At 34.0% G+C, this 22,619-nt stretch overlaps 1 protein-coding gene across 2 annotated transcripts in view; it reads left to right on the top strand.

Moving 5' to 3' along the window:
• LOC126778885 (homeobox protein PKNOX2-like) overlaps positions 1 to 16,991 on the top strand; it is a 41,135-nt gene extending 24,144 nt beyond the window's left edge. Inside the window, exons 1-12 of one of the 2 annotated variants that reach the window (XM_050502630.1) lie at positions 1,177 to 1,345; positions 8,016 to 8,117; positions 8,839 to 9,028; positions 9,826 to 9,955; positions 11,198 to 11,274; positions 12,120 to 12,198; positions 12,401 to 12,475; positions 13,268 to 13,407; positions 14,247 to 14,382; positions 15,044 to 15,124; positions 15,807 to 15,932; positions 16,645 to 16,991. In XM_050502630.1, coding sequence (XP_050358587.1) covers positions 1,311 to 1,345; positions 8,016 to 8,117; positions 8,839 to 9,028; positions 9,826 to 9,955; positions 11,198 to 11,274; positions 12,120 to 12,198; positions 12,401 to 12,475; positions 13,268 to 13,407; positions 14,247 to 14,382; positions 15,044 to 15,124; positions 15,807 to 15,931 — 1,170 coding nt within the window. In that variant the 5' untranslated portion in view covers positions 1,177 to 1,310 and the 3' untranslated portion in view covers position 15,932; positions 16,645 to 16,991. Of the gene's footprint in view, positions 1 to 1,176; positions 1,346 to 8,015; positions 8,118 to 8,838; positions 9,029 to 9,825; positions 9,956 to 11,197; positions 11,275 to 12,119; positions 12,199 to 12,400; positions 12,476 to 13,267; positions 13,408 to 14,246; positions 14,383 to 15,043; positions 15,125 to 15,806; positions 15,933 to 16,644 lie in introns of those variants that run through there. The other variant, XM_050502632.1, reaches the window with a different exon arrangement.
• Positions 16,992 to 22,619: the final 5,628 nt, after the last annotated feature.

Below are 22,619 nucleotides of genomic sequence, written 5' to 3' on the forward strand. Positions count from 1 at the left end.
CAGTATTGTCTCTTAGGATTAAGTTATTAAAGTGTAAGTACAGGGGACAATACTGCTCGTTACTGGATCAGATATTGAATACTAAAAATAATTATTCTATCCTAATATATAGTGTAAAAATGCTGATCTCTTGGATTAACTAGACGATACGTGTAAGTAAAGCTGACTCGCGGCGGCGACTTCGCGGCTACGTGCTGCGTCAGCGATTCAAGCATTGTCTCCCTAAGGTGCTGTACGTAATAACAACTTTAAGAAGTAGATTATTATTTCTAAATTTGATTACGTACCGAATACTAAATACAGGGTAAAAAAACGAAAGGAACCGCCTGTAACTGTTTCACTCCTGGACGAAGCCCCTTCCGTCTGAAGAAAAAGTTTAGTAACTTACTTAAGTTTAGAAGTTAAATTATAGAAGTTGGTTACACATGTAGCGGAATTTCATTCGTCACATGCAGGTTCCTTCAAGATATTTCCCTTCGCTGTCCACGAGACGAATCCACAAATTGAGCCCTGGCTTTTAAACCCACAATCTTCAGTTCACAGACATTTATTCCTCAAAAAGACAATACAGACACTTACATGAGAAATGTTTACAATTAAAAAAAAATATTATGCAGGTAGTTCGTCGTTCTTTTAATATTAATAATCTTGTGAAAGTAATATAATATTAAGTATGTTATATAATATTAATCTAATTATAAAAAAGTAGTATCGTTACGAGTATAAACAAAAGAAAACAATAATTAAACTGGTAAACAATACGTTGGTAGTAGGTGTGTATATAATTAAAATTAAAAATAGGTCTTTATAACATGTTGTGCTAATTTGGATTTAAACATTTGCATTGAAATGCCTCCAATAATTAAAAAAAAAATATTATTGAAGGTAATTTAATATAAATCTGCGCACCTTCGAAGGTAATCATTTTTTTATCGTAATTTTTTCGAGTCATCGGGAGTACCAACCAAATAGCTCGGCGACAACTTCGCTTCGTTCCTTCTTTTCTAAATATGTGTCAAAGCAGTATGGAGTGAAATTTTAGTAGTTTGTGCATTAATATGCAAATATTGTATAAATATATCTAATTGCTTAATATTCATAATTTTAGTGTCTTTATAAATGTTTGTAGTTGGTGTTAAATATGAGTATCGATAAGTTTAACAATTTAATTTTGGATAATCTCAAGTTCTGTTAAATGGGTTTTAGTGGAAGTACCCCGCACTTCGATTAAGTTAAAAATATATTGTTTGATTAGGGAGTTATATATCTTATAGCGCAGTGGTCGAGGAATACAACGAACAACATCAGAAATGGACGAAGAAACTTATTCATTGATTCATTATTTGTAAGTTATAAACGTCAAATTGGCATACATTCTCAATCCCAAATATATTTTATTGGATTTTTCTTGTGGTGTGACGTCATTAATCGTTAATGGCATGTGTGGTGTTATATTAAAGATTATGTTGAAGCCAGAAAAAAGGGTGTGTAGATCAGATTGTGCTTGTGATGAGATGACCCAGTGGTTCGAACGCGTTAATCTTAACCGATGATCGTGGGTTCAAACCCTGGCAAGCACCACTGAATTTTCATGTGCTTAATTTGTGATTATAATTCATATCGTGCTTTATGGTGAAGGAAAAAATCATGAGGAAACCTGCATGTGTCTAATTTCACTGAAATTCTGCCACATGTGTTTTCCACCAACCCGCATTGGAGCAGCGTGATAGAATAAGCTCCAAACCGTTTCCTCAAAAAGAGGAGAGGTGGCCTTTAGCCCAGCAGTGGGACATTCACAGGCTGTTACGGTACGGTTCTGGCCATTGAGTCATCTGGGCTTTGCTACATACATACAACTAAAGCTAATATTAAGCGTGTTAAAATATAGTACATTATGTATATAATATATGTATATATAGGAATATCGTTATTATCACGGTTACTCGATGCGGGCAATAGCAGGAATCCGGGTGAGAAATAAACTTTTCAACATAGGTACAGTCTTTACTTCAATAAGCAGAAGAATAATAATAATATAATATTTTTTCACACACGGCCATCTGATCCAAATTAAGCTTTTACAAAGCTTGTGCTATGGAAACCAGACAACTGATATACTACATATACTACTTTTATTTTGTAAATACATACTTATATAGATAATTACACCCAGACTCAGGACAAACAGACATGTTCAAGCACACAAATGTCTGTCCTGGGTGGGAATCGAACCCACAACCTTCGGCGTGAAGGGCAAGTATCTACCAACCACGCCAACCGGCTCGTGAATATTCACACTTTTTATACAATACACAGTATAGTTTCTAGGCTTGTATTCCGTTTAATGCGATCAAAACGATAAGTGCGGCAAATACAGAATGCAGTCCCATTTTATTTCATTTTTTTTTTAAATTTATGCTCTTTACACGTACGTCACTATGACGTTTGTGCGTTGTTTGTGGCCAGTTCTCATAAGCCGGATGCGACATATATATTAAACGGGTATATAAGGTGAATTTATTTTAGTAAGTTGGTCAAATGTTTTTCCTCCAGGCGTAATTATAGAATGGTCGAGTGAAGCGATAAATTAGAAATTTAATTGCATATAATTTTTTTTAATGGCTTTAATGTATTGCTTAAGGTAATTGGCCTAGATAAATGTAAAAAAATATGATTAAGTTAAATGTCCGTGTATCCGTTGAGGAATACATTTGGCAAGTTATTATATAGTTTTTTTTTTTTTTTTTAAATAAATTATTTTAAAAAGTTTAGTTATTTTTTAAAGGTGTTTATTTTCGGTAGGGCATTGTGCAAATCTGAATAAATACCAGTCGTAAAATTCTTCCGTTTAACAGTACTGATTGGTATTGTACTACTTGTGTTCCGGTTCGAAGGGTGAATGAGCGAGTGTAAGGCACAAGGGACATAACATCTTAGTTCCCAAGGTTGGTAGCGCATTGACCACATTTGTCACTCCGTCTACACAATATAAAAAAAAAATAAAAAATCTATGGCATATTTTATAAGTTACAAGACTATCATAAGCTTAGTTAATAAATGGCGTGGAGGTATATAGATTTTTTAACGAAAGTAAAAGTATCCGTGGGGTTTTATTATAGTAACAAAATATTTATTACACATAATTAGTGTCTATTGATATATATATGTATATATATATATATATATATATATATATATATATATATATATATATATATATATATATATATATATATATAAAATGAAGGTGATAAACAGCCAAAATAATAACATATTAGTAGATATAATTATATTTATTTTGACCCAATTTTGACATTACCCAACGTTTAAAAGCTGGCGTACTATGATATATTAAAGTTCATAATTGTGTGTTTAAATAAAGGTGAGCCCTATATTTATTATCTCTCATAATCCAACAAGGACGCCGAGAGAGAACAGAATCAATCGTTTACGTGATTTTCAAGGCATGCAGACTATCCTTGAAAGAAAAGCATTTTGCTTACCCAACTTGGGATTGGAATACAAGATTTCGTTAATACATAAATAATAATATTTGTTAATATATTTCTAGTAACTTGATTAAAGTTTAAAATTATTTCGTTGAAAGTTATTTAAAAAAATACAATGTTTGTCGTAAGTTATTGTATATTTTTTTAAATTGTACTATAACAAATTAATATGTTAATGTTAAATATGGATAAATGTCGGAAATCATATCGTATCAATATGAAATTATAAATAAAAAAACTGGCAGCTAACAACATCGAATAAACGAAGCGTTTTCGTTTTTTTTTAAATTGGCTGTACTCAAATCTGACATGTGTATAACATTGTAATACACGTGATAGAGTATCATGTAGATAAAAAATAAACTGTAAATAATACCCTTTTATAACTGGTAGCATTACTTCCTACTAGCTATTTGTTGCAGCCAATATTTCTCGAATGAAAACATTTTTCTACGCCATCTCTTGTTTTCCTCGCCCTATTCTTTGCTTACGTAATTATGATCTTACAGTTTGTGGTATACTGGTCGATAATGAAACGCGTAATAAATATATGTATTATTATTTTTTATCTATATTTTTATGCTGTTTTTTTTTTAGTAAAACTTTTTGGTAGCATAACGAGTGTTGAATGTTTTGAGGCTGATTTTGAATGCAATGTTTCATACGTAAGATTTCTCATGCAAAAAAAAATGTTCTGTAACGTGTAATGAGTTGTATGTACTTCGTTTTTTTTTATCAATTTTGCAATTGTGACAAATATCAATGTTATGAAGGCCTCAGGATTCGAGTCTCTGTTTTAAGAATTTCTGTTTTTATTAGTGAGTGTTTATTATTTTATTTGGGTTTGATAATTATTTAGATATTTCGGACAAATAAAAATTGATTTTTGTAGACTACGACACAAGTCTATTTAAATAAACTATACTTCGTTTGTACTACTGCATATATTTATTGTGTAATTAATTGAATAGTAGGAAGATAACAAGATTTTGTTAACTGTTTAATAACCAGCACGGTGCGTCCACGCCCTTATTGCAGGATATACAAAATTCTTGCCCCTTTTTCCATGGGAGACATAAACGGAATATAATTATGTAACCCCTGTTTCCCCGGAAGTGAGCTTGTTACGCGGACTAACTTCTGATGGTATCGTTCCATTGTTTCTCCGTGAAAAACAATATTTTATCAAAAATATATATATTAATGTTGTATGTAACAAACTTATGATTTTTTGGTTTGTTTTTTTTTTTTTTTTTTGTTGAAATAATAGTTATTTGACTGTTATGATAATAACGGCAACAGCAAGAATTATCGATTTTTAATGTTAATTCGTAAGCTTTATCGGTAGGGTTTTGTGCAAGACCGTCTGAGTACGTACCCACCACCACCCACGGATTCTATCGCCAAACAACAATACTTTGTATTGTTGTGTTCCGGTTTGAAGGGTGAATGAGCCAGTGTAATTACAAGCACAATATGTATATAGGTTATGTAAGCGATGGTTAATATTTCTCACAATGCCAATGTCTATGGGCGTTGGTGACCAATTACCATCAGGTGGCCCATATGCTCGTCCGCCTTCCTATACTATAAAAATAATAAGGCATCTTATCTCTTCAGTTATGACTGACTTACATCTTCCTCCAAAGCGCCGTCAACCTTGGTTTCCAAGTAAAATTTTTTTCTTACGATCAGGTAAGGGTAAAAAAAAAAATTGTAATTGGAATCGTACGAATAGACTTAATCAAAAATCGATTCATAAAAAAAATCCACGTTATTCTTTTTTTCTTTTGTTTACTAAGTAGTTGCCGCCTTCGGCTTCGCTTGCTGTTAGGGAGGGAGTTAAAATGAGGCCAAACATATTAGAATATAAAAATATTACGACATACTATGAGTAACTAAGTATATTGTATATAATTGTATGTGTGTGTGTGTGTGTTTGTGTGTGTGTGTTTGTGTGTGTGTGTGTGTGTGTGTGTGTGTGTGTGTGTGTGTATGTGTGTGTATGTGTGTGTGTGCGTGCGTGTGAGTGTGCGTGTGTGTGTGTGCGTGTGTGTCTGTGTATGAGAGTGTGGTGCTTGTAGTCGTTTTCATTTCCATCGATGAAGTGAAATGAATCAATCTCTATATACTTATGTATATTTATTTATATTTAATTAATCATTCTGATCAATATGTATATATATACTGTCAAAAATATGAAACCTGTTAGTTAACTAAGCCTCGCTATTCATGCGGACGAAACATAATTTATGTTTTGATAAAACTGTGATTACAGCAAAATTTGTATCTTTGTGCGTCTTATAAATAACAATCGTTTTCGAATTGACACTTGAAACCAATTGTCGTTTTCAAAATGAAATCCATCGTTTTGACAATTATCACGTATTTTTGTTTTTTATAAGAATATTCTGGGACATTATTCACACACGGCCATCTGATCCCAAATTAAGCTTGTACAAAGCTTATGGAAACCAGACAACTGATATACTACATATACTACTTTTCTTTTAAATTTTATATATTTAAATATATACTTATATAGATAATTACACCCAGACTCAGGTCAAACAGACATGTTCAAGCACACAAATGTCTATCCTGGGTGGAAATCGAACCCACAATCTTCAGCGTGAATGGCAAGTGTCTACCAACCATGCCAACCATTATTATCATTTGTTTATAAACACATTACCAAAAATTAGGTGATATTTGTTTTTTTTTTTGGATTTGTAATGACGAAATTAGTTGTTTATGTATATATTTGTATATATGTATAGTTTAAGAAAGATTAAGCCGACCCTAAATAGGGTGGAAAGGCAAAACGTAGTATCTTATATCAATCCAGTGGCAACATTTGTGATAAATGCGACGCGTTAGGTTTTTAATATCCGTTTTTATTGCCCACAGCGTCTAGTGTTGCTGTTTCATTGTTTGTTTTACTTCAAATATAGAGTTTATTGAATTTTTATGATGTTGTGTTTTTTTATTATTATATTTGCGTTTCTAGTTAAGCTCTGTATATGTTACATTCGAACGAATGTCGTCATTAGCTTATTGTTACATCGTTTTTTATTTCCTACTTCAAAGTTTGTTTGACTCGCAGAGTTGGCAACCTGATCGTAAGTGATCACCATTCCCAATAGACATTGGTACAGTAAGAAATACCATATTGGTCATACCATCTCTTATATTGTCACACTTATATTGCCTACCTTTGGAACTAAGGTATTATGACCCTTGTAGCTGTGGTTACATTGGCTCACCGTTCAAACACGAATAAAGATTCATATTCTATGTATATTATACATATATGGTATGGTATGTTATAATAATGTTCTACTAACAATTTTGTTGTTAATTTATTTGTGGCTAATTTCAAAGAAGATATTCTAACGCACATTGTGTGTGAGTATGTGCAAATACGCACTATGCATGTGCATTATCTTATTGACGGCAATTTGTAACGAATGCAGAGGAAAAATAATTACATAGCATAATGAATAGCTTTATGATTTTTTTTAACTTGACATTCGAAAGAAGAATACGGTATTGTTTAACTTATTACCTTGCAACATTTAATAGGTAACACCGTTAAGCTATGCCTACACTTATGAAGTAGATGAGTTTGTTTGAAAGCGCTAAACTTATATTCTAATATTCCGTTTTGAAAAAGGTTACACAGACATCATTTATTCACTAGTTTTGCTAATATTACAATTCAGTTATTTATTTTGTTTATTTAAGTTAAAGATGTTTTTTTTTGTTTTTCCTCAATTAGAGATTTTTTTATTTGAATGTTAAGTTAGCCTATGTTTTTGATATATATTTTGTTACAATATTTTTATATAAGCAAAGATAATGTTTTTCTTAATATAACGTTGGTTTCCTAATTAATAAAAATAATTAAAAAAAATATCATACGACCCATGGGGGGCGGAGCGCTAACGTTTAACGTGGGGGAAGTCCCGCGGTTAATGATAAAACGGTTTTTAGCAAACCCTCTCAAATTATCGAGACGCGTATGGAATAAGAGACGGCCACGTACTTTGAAATGTACTCCCATTAGTTGTGTAAATTGAGTTAGTCTTTTGGTAGTACAGTTAGGTAGCAAGGGGCGTTAAAATCGTCGATCAAAAGGCGCTGTTGCAATCTTGCTCTACCCTGATCAAGGGCCAGAGCCGGCGCAGACAGTCTTGCTACATGGTACTACTAGAATTTGCATTACTTGTGCAATAGATAAACCTTAGTCCAACTCAAAGTATATACCTACACGAGTACAAAAATATAATACATTCCTAATTCAACCTCTAATATTGCACAACGTCTAATGGCCAAATTGAACTTGTCTGATAAAGTCTTAAATATTAAAAAATTAATTTAAATTAAATAATATGATAGTTTAAATATGTATTATATTTGGAAATGTTTTGTCCGTTACGTTTATCTTACAGTATTTTAAACCGCAATTCGCTGAACTCATGATAAGTATTTTTTTGTGATCAGATGCGGTGGCGGTGGTGAAATTGGAGGGATGCAGGGCGGCGGCGCGCCCGCCACCGACGTCGACCAGGCGCAGTTCGAAGCGGACAAGCGCGCTGTTTACAAGTAAGTGGTAAAACTGGATCATGTTTTGTAATATAGTGGCTTAGACCTTCACCGTTCTTAAGAAAATAATGGAACCCTTACTTTGCACGGCCAATTCAGTTTCGAACAAGTTAAGTTGACCATGGAAGCACATGATCTTTATGCACTTCAGCACGTGAACTGACTCCCAGCCAGGATAGGATCGACGCGCGACTGATGTCACTCAGACGAGATGTGGCAATACCCTCAAAAAGCTTGCAGGTTCGCAGTGATAGTTTCTGCAGCTACGCCACACTTCTTCAAGAGCACCAAATTCTTCTCTGTTCAGACCCTTGGGGAGTTGTGGTACGGGAGTAGCAGTCTCAGTCTGCTCCTCAAGGAAGCCGATGCTATCACCAAGGCGCGTCCCGAAATCCTTCCCATGTTTTATTCGCGTGGCTTTTTTGGCAAAGTGAAAATATAGTAAAACGAAAAATATAACATTTGAAAATAATCATTATGTCGCAGATAAAGAGATACAAAATAGTTTACATGTTCCACACAGTGTTATTGCATCCACGTATAACAGACAAGCTGGTCAATTTTTCAAAAGGGGGTCTGTGTGTTAGATAAATAAAAGATAGTCACGGTATTAACAATGGCACGCGCGACTCGATACTGGCTCGCAATACTTTAATTATATACTATATAGTAATAAAATATGTGTGTGGTAACCTAACACCTACAATACGATGTATTTCAGACATCCACTCTTTCCTCTTCTCGCACTACTCCTGGAGAGATGCGAACAAGCGACAGCTGGGGCAGAGCCTCCAGCTGCGGACGCCTTCGGTGCAGACCTCCAAGCCTTCGTGCAACACCAGCGGAGGGACAGGAGACCTTTCCTCGTCGACGATCCTGAGATAGATGGGTTGATGATTAAGAGCATTCAGGTTTGTGATTTTCCAATGTTTCTTTAATGATACGTCGATCGGTTCTGTATCAATGTAAATATGGAAAGGTTTAGTTATGTATGTAACATATGTACAGTACAGTAACAGCCTGTTAATGTCCCACTGCTGGGCTAAGGCCTCCTCTCCTATTTTGAGGAGAAGGTTTAGAGCTTATTCCACCGCGGTGCTCCAATGCGGGTTGGCAGAATACATATGTGACATACTTTCAATGAAATTAGACACAAGCAGGTTTCCTCACGATGTTTTCCTTCAGCGTCAAGCACGAGATGAATTATAAACACGAATGAAGCACATGATAATTCAGTGGTGCTTGTCCGGGTTTGAACCCACGATCGTCGGTTAAGATTCACGCGTTCTAACCACTAGGCCATCTTGGCTATGTAACATATGTATTGACTGTCTATTTTGTCTAGTAGCTAGATATAAGGTCAAATACCCTGAGGTTCTATGATCAAACTGCAGGTCGAGCCAAAAATAAATTATTAGGTTTGTGGTCCCACACAAAGTTCCTTCGTAGTTGGCTAGTCTCTCTTGATAATGGCCGCTGTGGACGAAAGCGGTCAAGAGGTCGTCATCATATATATATCTGTACATGGCCGTACCTTTTTCTTTTGTAGTAAAAAATTAAAATAACTGTTATTATCATTTATGAGTACATGACTGATTCTCGAAATAATCTTCAGTGTTTCTGTTCTATAAATCAATCTATTCTGCACTATACTAAAAAAAAACAACAATTATTATCAAATACTACAAAATTGCATTTAAATTTCCAGGTCCTAAGAATTCATCTCCTTGAATTGGAAAAGGTTCAAGAGCTGTGTAGAGACTTCTGCGGCAGATATATAGCGTGTTTGAAAACTAAAATGCAGAGCGAAAACTTATTACGGACTGATTATAGTGCGGGTAAGTGTTTACAATGAAAAATATACATTAATATTATAAATGTACACGTAATTGTCTGTTTGTTACTTAATAACGACTAAACTATTGGACTAATCCTAATAAAAGAGGTAGTCTAGGACCTGGATAAGGATTTGTTTGGGAGTGCCTTGTTGGTGTTAGTCTTGATGTAAGGGGACAGGTCTTATGTCAAGACATATTATACAGGCTTCGCCAATCGCGAGGTTCTGTGTTCAAACCCCAGGCCGGGTCATTAAAATGTCCCTTGCCACGGAAGACAAGCGAAGCCGTTAGTCCTACGCTTGAGCTCTCCGGTCGTATCGGATTGTCGTCCCAACGGATTATGAGAGTTAGGGAAAAGAGAGTGCACCTGTGTTTGCGCACACACTTGTGCACTATAATATTTCCTGCGCAGTTGACTCTTGTTTTTGAGATTAGCAATGCTGGCGGAAAAACACCGACGGAGTCGCGAGAACAACTATAAATAAATAATGAGACAACTTTATTGTAAACAGTCTTTTAAATAATCATCTTTATGGTACCACCTTGACATCTGACCTAAGCCCATTACGATTAAAGGGGAAGTAAAAAAAAAAAACACTTTGGTCGACATTTTGTATAATCTATGGTATTCATTTCAATGCGAAAAATTGACGTTTTGAATATCAACTACACACTGGAAGTAAATTAAAGTTAATATAAATATTTAAGTGTAATAGTGTTGTATTATAAATAAAGATGCAACAATCGAGAGATGTTTATTCATTATACAACAGAGCTATTAGCTAAATCGCATGGAATATGTGAATCTGAGTTTTGTGTATTTTAATCCTTCTTCGTTTGGAATAGCGTGTAGTATGCCATGTATACTTTGTCTCTTAAGTCATTTCGTCATGAGTGTGATAAGTTTGTAACAAATAGCAATAATTTTTAACTACATAGTAACTAAGTTTTTAGTTGGAAGATGGTTTTCTTTGTTCTCGCTAGAAATCACATTCCCGCTCTTATTAAGCAATTATCCAGATTATGTTAAAATTTTAAAACTTATCCTAATAACATTTGCTTAACTCATAATGTATTTTTAATTGTCCAAAGAAACATGAAAGTTTTGTGACATATTTTTTTTCTGTAACATCTAATGAAGTTATATATTAATGAATAAATGGAGAAATAAAACTATCGTCTTGTCCTATTAGCACCATAGTGGAAAGCTTATAAATGTTTTCATTTCATACAAAATTCCAGGTGGTGTTGAAAGTAACAACAATCTCTCAGGGACTATGGATGATCATTCCAGTACGTCCAACTCGCCACAATATCAGGTAATATATGTTTGTTGTAATAAATAGTGTAGCACTGGTGATAGAGCTTTGTGCAAGCTCGTCTGGGTAGGTACCACCCACTCATCAGATATTCTACCGCAAAACAGCAATACTTGGTATTGTTGTGTTCCGGTTTGAAGGGTGAGTGAGCCAGTGTAATTACAGGCACAAGGGACATAACATCTTAGTTCCCAAGGTTGGTGGCGCATTGGTGATGTAAGCGATGGTTAACATTTCTTACAAGGCCAATGTCTAAGGGCGTTTGGTGACCACTTACCATCAGGTGGCCCATATGCTCGTCCGCCTTCCTATTCTATAAAAAAGTTGTAGAACGTATATATGTATTCTATTCTAATAGCATCGACGAGCCGGTTGGCGTGGTTGGTGGATGCTTGCCTTTCACGCTGATGCTTGTGGATTCGATTCCCAACCAGGACAGATATTTGTGTGCATGAACATGTCTGTTTGTCCTGAGTCGGGGCGTAATTATCTATATAAGTATGTATTTACAAAAGAAAAGTCTATGTGTGTGTAGTATATCAGTTGTCTGGTTTCCATAGTACAAGCTCTGTACAAGCTTAAGATGGCCGTGTGTGAAAAATGTCCCAGGATATTATTATTATAGTAGTAGAAATAAATAACTTTGACCGTGAACTGATTTATCATTCATAGATAGAAGAACTGAACGACTTGCTCAATGAATCATTCGTACCAATCATTCACCGAATCATTAGACGAATCGTTTTGTTTCTTGTAATGAAATTATAAAACTATATACTCGATATTCCAGAGTGAATGAATGAATGAGTGAACTGTATAATCCAACAATAGTTGTGTGTCGGCAGTCCCCCGCGCCGCTGGCCGCGCCCGCCTTCCCCCCCTACCCCGCCGTCTCCGACCTGCCCTTCCAGCACCGGGAGCCGCGTGAGTACACACGATTGGAAATAGTACTTGAGAAGTTTTTTTTGGATTCTGTGGAACTTTATTAAAATTTTGTAGTATCGAATAAGGTACCTATTTAAAAGGCCATCGAAAATCGTATAAGCAAAAAAAAAACGGGAATTATCACTTTAATACTTCTTAGCTGTATATTATATAAAGTATATAAATATTGAAATGCTTGCAGCGGCTCTCGTAGTACAAGGTTCGACACCGATCGGACAAATCGGCGCTGGACTTCTCTCCACAGATTCGTTTACAGGTAAATTCTCAAGTTACTATTAAAATTAAAAATATATATATTACATATAAGCATTTGTATATGCATAATATATAAATGGATCTCCTATACGATCTTTGGTCTCGTTGGTTTAGTGGTAATTATATACACCTGATTACGAGGTTTCAAGTTAGTTCTTGTTAATCTGTTACTGGTGGTAGGGCTTTGTGCAAGCTGGTCTGGCTAGGTACTACTCACTCATCAGATATTCTACCGAAAAACAGCAGTACTTGGTATTGTTGTGTTCCGGTTTGAAGGGTGAGTGAGCCAGTGTAATTACAGGCACAAGGGACATAACATCTTAGTTCCCAAGGTTGGTGGCGCATTGGTGATGAAAGCGATGGTTAACATTTCTTATAAGGCCAATGACTACGCGTGTCCACTTACCATCAGGCCCATATGCTCGTCCGCCTTCCTATTCTATAAAAAAAAATCGGCGTGGCTCGCTCCAATGCAGTCAGAAGGAACTAAATAGCTATCTTAGAGTTTGAACCACGTGATATACGAATCTGTCATCGTTGTATGCCGGTGTGCGTGACGTGCGTGACGTTTTATGCCAGTGTGCGTAACGCGTGCGTGACGTTTTATGCCGGTGTGCGTGACGCGTTCGTGACGTTTTATGCCGGTGTGCGTGACGCGTTCGTGACGTTTTATGCCGGTGTGCGTGACGCGTTCGTGACGTTTTATGCCGGTGTGCGTGACGCGTTCGTGACGTTTTATGCCGGTGTGCGTGACGTTGTATGCCGGTGTGTGTGACTCATGTGTGCCCCGCAGGCACGAACTCCAACTCGTGCTCGTCGGTGTCGGGCTCCCCCCCGCCGGCCGCCGACGACGAGGACGAGGGCGGCAAGCGCGGCGTGCTGCCGCGACACGCCACGCAGGTCATGCGCGCCTGGCTCTTCCAGCACCTCGTGGTCAGTGCCTCACTATTCTTAGACGGTTTTGCTGGCTCGCTCAATATTCGAGAGCCGATTTAGCCGAACGTGAACATGTTCACAGGAATCATTTAATTTTCATGTGTTAAAGGAAAACGTTGAGATGATAACTGTATGTGGCGAATGAATTTGTGTCGCATAACAGTACCAGTAACAGCCTGTGAATGTCCCACTGCTGGGCTAAGGCCTCCTCTCCCTTTTGAGGAGAAGGTTTGTAGCTTATTCCACCACGCTGCTCCATTGTGGGTAGAATACACGTGGCAGAATTTCAATGAAATTAGACACACAGGTTTCCTCACGATGTTTTCCTTCACCGTCAAGCACGAGATGAATTATAAACACAAATTAAGCACATGAAAATTCAGTGGTGCTTGCCCGGGTTTGAACCCACGATCATCGGTTAAGATTCACGCGTTCTAACCACTGGGCCATCTCGAGATGGTCTAGTGTCGCATGTGTGACACTAATTTACTAGCATTATAGTATCGTGGTAGAACAAAGTTTCAAGACATTCCCTCTAAAGAGAACGTCTTTGCCTAGTTACGTTTATTTATTGATGTTAAAGCAAGCTATGGAAGTCGATAATTGCTTTCAATTTTATCAGTACGAACTAATGGCGTTTTTTACTCGTAATATCTTGAAAGACGATAATATGCGACCGTTTTCTGCGATGAGTTTCGAGTTTGTTCTTACAGAATAAATATATGTTATGTACACGAGGATACACATTGATTTGTTATTTATTTAATTAAGTAAATAATGTTCATATAATTTGTTTATAATTTGATTAACTCGTAATTATTTATTGTGTCTTACAGCATCCATATCCAACTGAGGAAGAGAAAAGATCACTCGCGGCTCAGACTCGGCTCACTCTATTACAAGTCAACAATTGGTTCATCAACGCGCGACGTCGTATATTACAGCCGATGCTGGACTGTCAGGACAAGCCTGGTAATGTGTCGTTCATTCGTTCAATGTCATTCATTATCATTCATTATCATTCAGTTGACGTTTGTTAGACAAGTGACACCGATTCTTGTCTAATACTTATAAACATCGTTTTATCTCTTTCTTTCATCATTGATTTTACATTCGAAAGAAAAAGATACAACATTGTTTAACCAATTACCCTCAAAATTATCTTAATTATCTTTTGTTAAATAGTTATGTCCGTATGAAACAATTTTGAAATATGAGCTTAAAAAAATATATTGATGAGGGGTATTACTTGATAAATAGCCTAAAATTGATTTTCATGCAGACTATTGTGCCGTCAGCACATCGCCTTTTTAGTTGTACTCCATATTTGGCATGATGACGAAATCATAACAATTTTTTATTAGATTATTATAATGTATTGACCAGTAAGTACGGGGTATTCAAATAATTGTGTCGTGTATTAAATAAAAATATATAATTTCTTCGGTCTTTGAGCATTGGCTAGCCTCATACCTGATTCCCCCTCTGCATCAAACACGCCTCAGTATCTCAAGACAGCCTACACGCTAATAATAATAATATAATTGTATTTAATTTAAATTAAATTAAATTAAACCGTCGTTAAATGAGTAACTACTTATATATTTTACTATTGATATAATTTTTATTACAGCCGGTAAGAAGAGTAAAAACGGGTCGTCCATCAGCAAAAGATATTGGCCCGATGCGCTCACCAACCCCCAGTTTACAGCAGGTGAGTTATTATGTAAAAACACTAAAACAGTACATGGTGTTGTTGTGTGCAATTTGAAGGGTTAGTGAGCCAGTGTAACTATATTTACAGTACAGTCTGTTAATGTCCCACTGCTATGCTAAGGCCTCCTCTCCCTTTTTGAGGAGAAGTTTGGAGCTTATTCCATCATGCTGCTCCAATGCGCGTTGGTAGAATACACATGTGGCAGGATTTCAATGAAATTAGACACATGCAGGTTTCCTCACGATGTTTTCCTTCACCGTCAAGTACGAGATGAATTATAAACACATGAAAATTCAGTGGTGCTTGCCCGGGCTTGAAGCCACGATCATCGGCTAAGATTCACGCGTTCTAACCACTAGGCCATCTCGACTATATGTGTAACTTAATTCACAAGGGACATAACATCTTACTTTCCACTGTTGGTGATGCAAGGCACGGTTTACATTTCTTAAAGTACCAAAGTCTGTGAGAAGTTTGTAGAAGAGATTAATTACCGTTTGCCAGGCTGCCGTCCAATTTTAAATAATAAAAATACACATAAAATAATTTATCAGTGCCTGATCTTCCCTTATCTACATATAAATAAGTGTTCTGCTGTCTGTACTCTTGATAATAATAGAATCGATCCTGTGTCATGATGAAATATTAAACGGATTCACGTTATGCACTTGCTTCGCAGGTCTTCTCTCATCATCAGAGGACGAAGATCAAGAAGGTGAACAGTCCGGTGACGAACACGAATCGCAAAATGAAGAGCAGAGTGAAAACACTAATTACCCACCCATACAGCAATCTATGCATTGAGGTAAATTAATAATTATTACAATAAAAAAATAATAAATTTTGGTTTCAAATGTCCTTTGTAACTTGAGTTCTTAGTTTAAAATAGATCTGTCATGCGTCAGAAGGAATGCCTATCTCGAGGTCCTGGGTTCGAACCCCGGATTGGGCTAATAAAAGTTATAAATATTTTTTTCGAGAAATTCTCACTAGTTCAAGAGTTAGAAAGTGGGCAGTGTGTCCTCTTTCGTGCCTCCGAAAGCACGTTAAGCTGTTAGTCCTGCTCTTGAAGTCTTTCCTGTCGTTACGGATTGTCCCATTGGATTATAAGAAAACAAAAAGGGAGCGCAATTGTGTTTGCGCATACTTATATATTTATATACTAGTGTCAGAGCTTTATGCTAGCTCGTCTGGGTAGGTACCACCCACTCATCAGATATTCTACCGCAAAACAGCAGTACTTGGTATTGTTGTGTTCCGGTTTGAAGGGTGAGTGAGCCAGTGTAATTACAGACACAAGGGACATTACATCTTAGTTCCCAAGGCTGGTGGTGCATTGGCGATGTAAGCGATGGTTAACATTTCTTACAATGCAAATGTCTACGGGCGTTGGTGACCACTTACCATCAGGTGGCCCATATGCTCGTCCACCTTCCTATTCTATATAAAAAAAAACATGCGTGTAATACAATGTGTCCTAAATCTGGTATTTCAAAGATATCCTTGTCTCTTTCCAGCACCATTATGTTAGAGCAGGACACACGTCACAAGACACGCAGACATACAAAAAGACAAAACTGTGTATACCATAGGATATAAGTAGATTTAATAACATGTATACGTAATAATTACCTCACTATTTTAAACTAATAATCAATATTTGCTTTTATATGATTTCGCAACAGTCATATACCATAGATAATATATTAAACGGTCTTAAAGTTCTTTTATATTGAAATAAAAATATCGATTAAATATAAATAGATTATTCGTTAAAAATCGATTTAACATCGATTCGAAATCTAGAATACCGGTGTAATATATTGTCTATTTTTTAAAACTGAAACATTGAATAGAATTTAATGAGCACTCTTCTGCGCTTTTAATCTGTATTCTGCTGTCTTTTTTTTCTTTTTTTTTTTTTTTTGAGCGGTTTTTTTAATTATCAATAATTAATACTTTGAACTAAAAAAATCGCAGAAGAATTTGCTTTTTCGGAATTGCCTTTTCTTTAAAATATATTTATTTTATGAACTGGCAACATTTCACTAATAGTGTCACCCATAGAACATACTTCTTTTTTTTTTTGTATCATTATATTAATGTAGTTTAGGATATAGTCAAGTGGTTAAAATGATTATTTTATTGATTACCATTAAAAATAAATTTTAAACAGTAAGTAAGGAAACAAATATATTTAATTTAAAAAAAATAAAAGAACAACGTATAGAATTTTAAGCAAATATAAGCCGCAAATATGCGCCATTTTGAAAACTAATGTTGCCATATCATTAAATAAATTTTTAAAAAGCTTTAAAATAATAAATGTAATATTATTTTAACGCTTAATAATTATTGTGTATCGTCAATTTTTTAACCGGTTGTGAGTAACGTAGTTTTTTTTTCTCACTTTCACCGACTGAACAGAATGAAAATAATAGTAATAAGAATATTTTTACCACGAAAAATGAAACTATAGACAATACCGTCCATAGACAGAAATTGTATTTATTTGTATATATGTTTAATATACTTGATTATTTTTATTTTCCTTTCTTTTCTACAGCCGCCATATTAGTTTAGATGTAATTTTAGTACAAACATAGGATATATAATGCGATTTAAAAAAAATGTACTGGAGACATTTTTATGAAGAGATTTTTATTCATTTCCGATTTCATAGTCATACATCCGGGCGCTATCCTTAGAATTAATCAAAGTTAATCTGTAATCGTGATTTATAATTACATGTTGTAATCGTTAGTCATTAATCTGATTGCATTTTGTCCGAGTATGTTTAACATTTGCTTTATTACGCACTACAAAATTATGATTATATTAATTTTAAAAGTCCTGGAAGCGGTTTGGTCCTATAACCAATTAAAACGCGTTGACTTATATAAGCATTAATATATAAAAGTAACAAATATAACTTAGAATTGCTACAAACCCCAAATGTAATTAATAATTTTATTTATATACAAGTTGTGTCATATTATATTGTCTCTCTCTATCGCAAAATTTATTTGTGGGTAAGAAAAGGATGTATAGAATTGAACTCGGGTTTGGTGAATGAAAATCGTGTTATATGTCGTATATGTTTGTTATTAGCGATAGTTGAATTATACGATCGAGGTAAATAAAGTATACTCAAAAAAAAAACTATTTGATTCAAAACTGTATACGCGGTTATAATGTGAAATTTTAAATAGGTGTAAAGTTTTATTATTCGGACAAGGTTGAAACGATTGCGATCGCAGTATTCGACTATTGGGAATCGATTTCGTATCGATTTTCATTAAGTATTAAAATTATCGTAAGGTTATGTATTCGATAAATGTGCTATCAATTAATGTTAATATTAATTGTGGTGAGCAATAAGAAATTGTATTATCAAATCGAGAATTATTCAACAAAAATCTATTAATTTTTTTTAGTATTTAAGCTAAAATTATATCTAGAATAAACATCTCTGTACAATTCACTCCATACGTGTGAAGCGCTCTGAGTTTGCTCCAACATCATTGGATCCAACCAACTGTATTGGATCTAATATTCAATATTATAAAAAATATTTTTTGGCATTGGATCTATCGATATTTGTCAAAAAAAATTGGTTCAAATGTCAACAGATAATTTTTGGTCGTTAAAACACTAATGACTAAAATAGTTTACGCTCAACAAATTTTGTAATACTAATACTTTTCAAACATTGGCCCAATCTCGTACGGCCAATGTCCAGTATACGTGAATGCCCACCATAAGTAATAATTTTAAGTAACTGGGAGCAGAAAGTAAGCTGAAAATGGCACCAAAAACTTTACCAATATAGTGTAATAATTTCTTAATATTTTATTTGTCTTTTAACCTTTTTATTAAATTAATAATTAAATAATAAATATTTTATTTAATATGTATATATATGTCTTCATTTACAGCGCTATAATTGATAAACTTTTTCTTTGTAACACATAGTAATTAGCAGATGAACAAAATTGTTATATTAATTAAATAACACAATAGACTGCTAACTTTTAATATAAAATACATTTGTTGTTATTTTCAAAAGCAAATTTAATGTAAAATTAATAAATAATGAATGGCTGTCGCTGTCAACGTACTCTCTGTTCCGAGTTTAAAAAAAGCTTCGTATCTTCCATTATTTTGTATTAAGGAGAGAAAAACGTATTAATATATAGGATAAGTAATATTTTTGTTAAAGTTTTACTTAAATTTTCTCGGCCTATTTGTGAAGGAAGCCTAATATTTTAGTGTATAGTGTACCGGCATTTTTATTAATTATGTGGATTAAAAAGAACGAATGAATTACAGACATTTGTTCGTTCATTAATTCTGTAATAATTTTATCATTATTTCATATGTTTCAAGCAATGAATAAATCCCTTGTTTTTGTAGGACGTTTTTGTTTCCAGACATCACAATGTATACGTCATCTGTTTTTTTATTTATTTCGTATCAATAAAAAATAAGTAACTGGTATAATATATTCTATCACGTTGACTTTTTAATTTATCTGTGATCTGTTTTAAATGAAAATATTTTTGCCTTATCTGTATGCTTGATTATTTTAATCTAAGTTTTATCATTAATTCGTTAACGTGTTTAGTATATATATGTAAAATAAAAATGTCGGTAATTTCGTCTGTTATACGATGCAACGGATATACGTAATTTTTAAAAGTGAAATATAAGATTTTTTATAATAATTTTTAATTCATCTGTACCTACATCTTAGGCTAAAATGTATTTTTAAACTGTTTTAATGGCATTCGTCTTGAAATTAAATGACAGTTGATTTGTTTTAATTTCAAGACGGATTTTTAATGGATCATAGAACGTAGATTGCACAGCCTGTTTTTATCTACAGCGATAGAAACCAGTTATCAAAAAACAAGCCAGTGTACAAATACTGTCACTTTTTTTAATCTACAGACAAGGCTGTGTAGTCTATGTATGTGTGAAAAATGTCCAGAATGTAGTATACCATAGAGAATAAAAAACGCTTGTTTAGACGTAAAATTCGAGTTGATTAATTATACCTATCATAATAAGGCATAATATTTTACTAGTCAATAAAAAAATCTAAAAGTCAAGTCTCGCTGTATGATATTTTTTTTTTTTTTGTATTATTACGAAGAATTGAGGTTTGTCAAAATTTTGCCGCCAATTTTCAGCAACAGATAATAAATATATGAAAGAAAAAAAAGCGTATATTAAATGAAGGTATGAATTATATATTCTGTGATATTGCAAATTACATGATTTATGATATCCATAATATTTGTGAGATACTAAAGATATGATTTTGAGGATATTGATGTCGGTTATATGTTAAGTAATATTAAAACAACAACAGTTTTATGTTTAATCAGTTTTAAAAGCCATTAAGTTTGAAATTTTGAATTGAGAATGTAGTGTTTTCGCGCCAAAACATGCGTCAAAAGTGTTGACAAACCTTTTTTAATTATCATGTACAGTTCGCTGCAAAATATAATCTTTTTCGCATGCCACATGTTTGTTTTATTTAATCTAACCAAATGTTTTTAAGGTAATTTTACAATAAAGGGTTATTACTTAAGCTATATTTCATTTAACCAAAACTGCTAATGCTTAGAAATTTCAATCAGAAAATAAACAAACTAAGAGCCTAATATATTTACTAAAAATATTTATATATACATATATAATTATTCTTCTTGTGTATCTGTCTCTGATCACTGATCTTCATCGTTTTATTTCTGTTTAGTGGGTGGTTTTGAATGAACCCGGTAAGTAGCGCTGCGATCGGGTTTCAGGATTATTTAACAAAAAAAGGAAAAGGTAATGTCCCACTGCTGTGTTAAGGCCCCCTCTGTTTTTAAGAAGGTTTAGCTTATTTTACCTGTTTCGCTGCTGCAATGTGGTTTTGCGGATATGTGGCAGAATTTCAGTGAAATTAGCCACAGGTTTCATTATTTCATGTTTTCCTTCGCACTAAGCACATGAAAATTCAGTGGTGCGTTCTAACCAGTTGGCCATAGATTCGAAGTCGGGATTGGCAGTCCATTTTTGAAAGCAGCCGCATAAGAAGAAACACCAAGAAACTCGCCTAGTTAGTATTTTATAATAAAAAAGATTTCAATGTGGTTGGTATAAAGATACATTTAGTGTCTTGCGCTAAAAACCAAGCATTTTTAGCCAATTAGTATTATTGTAATGGGTAACATGATTTATTAATTAATTGTACTAAATATAAAAATAAAATTTGTATATTGTTCGTTTTATTTTCCGTTATTTTATGATATAAGCGTATACTATTGCAAAAGACCTGTTCTCTCTGTCACCTTAGCGGAAAATAGTTTGTATAACAGGTTTTTATGGAATCCTAGTCTTCGCCAGCGTATTTATTAGCAGGTGCTAGGTATAAAAAAGTACCTTATGTCCTTTCTCGGGGTTCAAGCTTGATACATACCAAATTTTATCAAAATCGGTTCAGTGGTTTCATGAAAGCACAACAGACAGAACTAATTTCGCTTATTAATAATATTAGTATAGAAATGTACCGAGTCGCAGCCAATGCATCTATTTCTTCAAATTTTTAATGTAATTGTGTCTTAGAACTAAGATATATAGTTCGAAGGAATATTTTCAGCAGAATAAATATAATTTTAATGTCACATGACAACATTCCGTATGATATATATGGTGATAATATAATATAAATAAATAAATCTGTTTATTATATTAAGTGTTCAATTTAGTACATATTTGTCATTTACATAATATTGCTTAAATTAATATCTTAGGAGATATCGCTAAACAAAGACATTCGCGTGACAATAATAATAATGGCGACGGTGAGCGATGTGATGGCTGGCAGATGACGCGGGAGCCCAGTAATGCGGAATTGCGGAGCGTAGGGGAGATAGGACGCTTGTCTGTTTGTAATTTTTAAACGGCCTTTGTGTATTTAATAAATGTGTGCATTCTACCTGTACCTACTACCTCGACGTTTCATTTTGCGTTAATATGGATAGCTAACATATTAATTAAAGTTCTATTTACAAATAAATTGTTAAGACTGCATATGGAAGTCATTCTAATTGTTTATTATTTATAGCTAATACATATAACGTAACTCATTTTACGTTAATTCAAATCATATATTTTTTTATTTAGTATTTTAAACATTACAAAAAAATAATATAAACTGTGTTTTAATTAGTTGTTATATACTTACTTAATTGAAACTGTACGTAATATCTACGAAATAATAATAATTGTTCAACACGGACGAAGTCGGAGTGAGCCGCTCGTGTTTTAATAAAGTTAATAATATACTCGCGCAGCGAAATAACTACTTTTGTAATCAGATTAATAATCTGATAGTAAACACTTACGATTACATCAATTATGATTACGTTTAATCATTGAGAACATTTTATCAAGGTTACATGTTATGGTTAATTTTAATTGCAGTAATCAACAGGCG

Source organism: Nymphalis io, chromosome 27 (genome assembly GCF_905147045.1).
Source record: "Nymphalis io chromosome 27, ilAglIoxx1.1, whole genome shotgun sequence".
In the NCBI taxonomy this organism is placed as follows: Eukaryota; Metazoa; Arthropoda; class Insecta; order Lepidoptera; family Nymphalidae; genus Nymphalis; species Nymphalis io.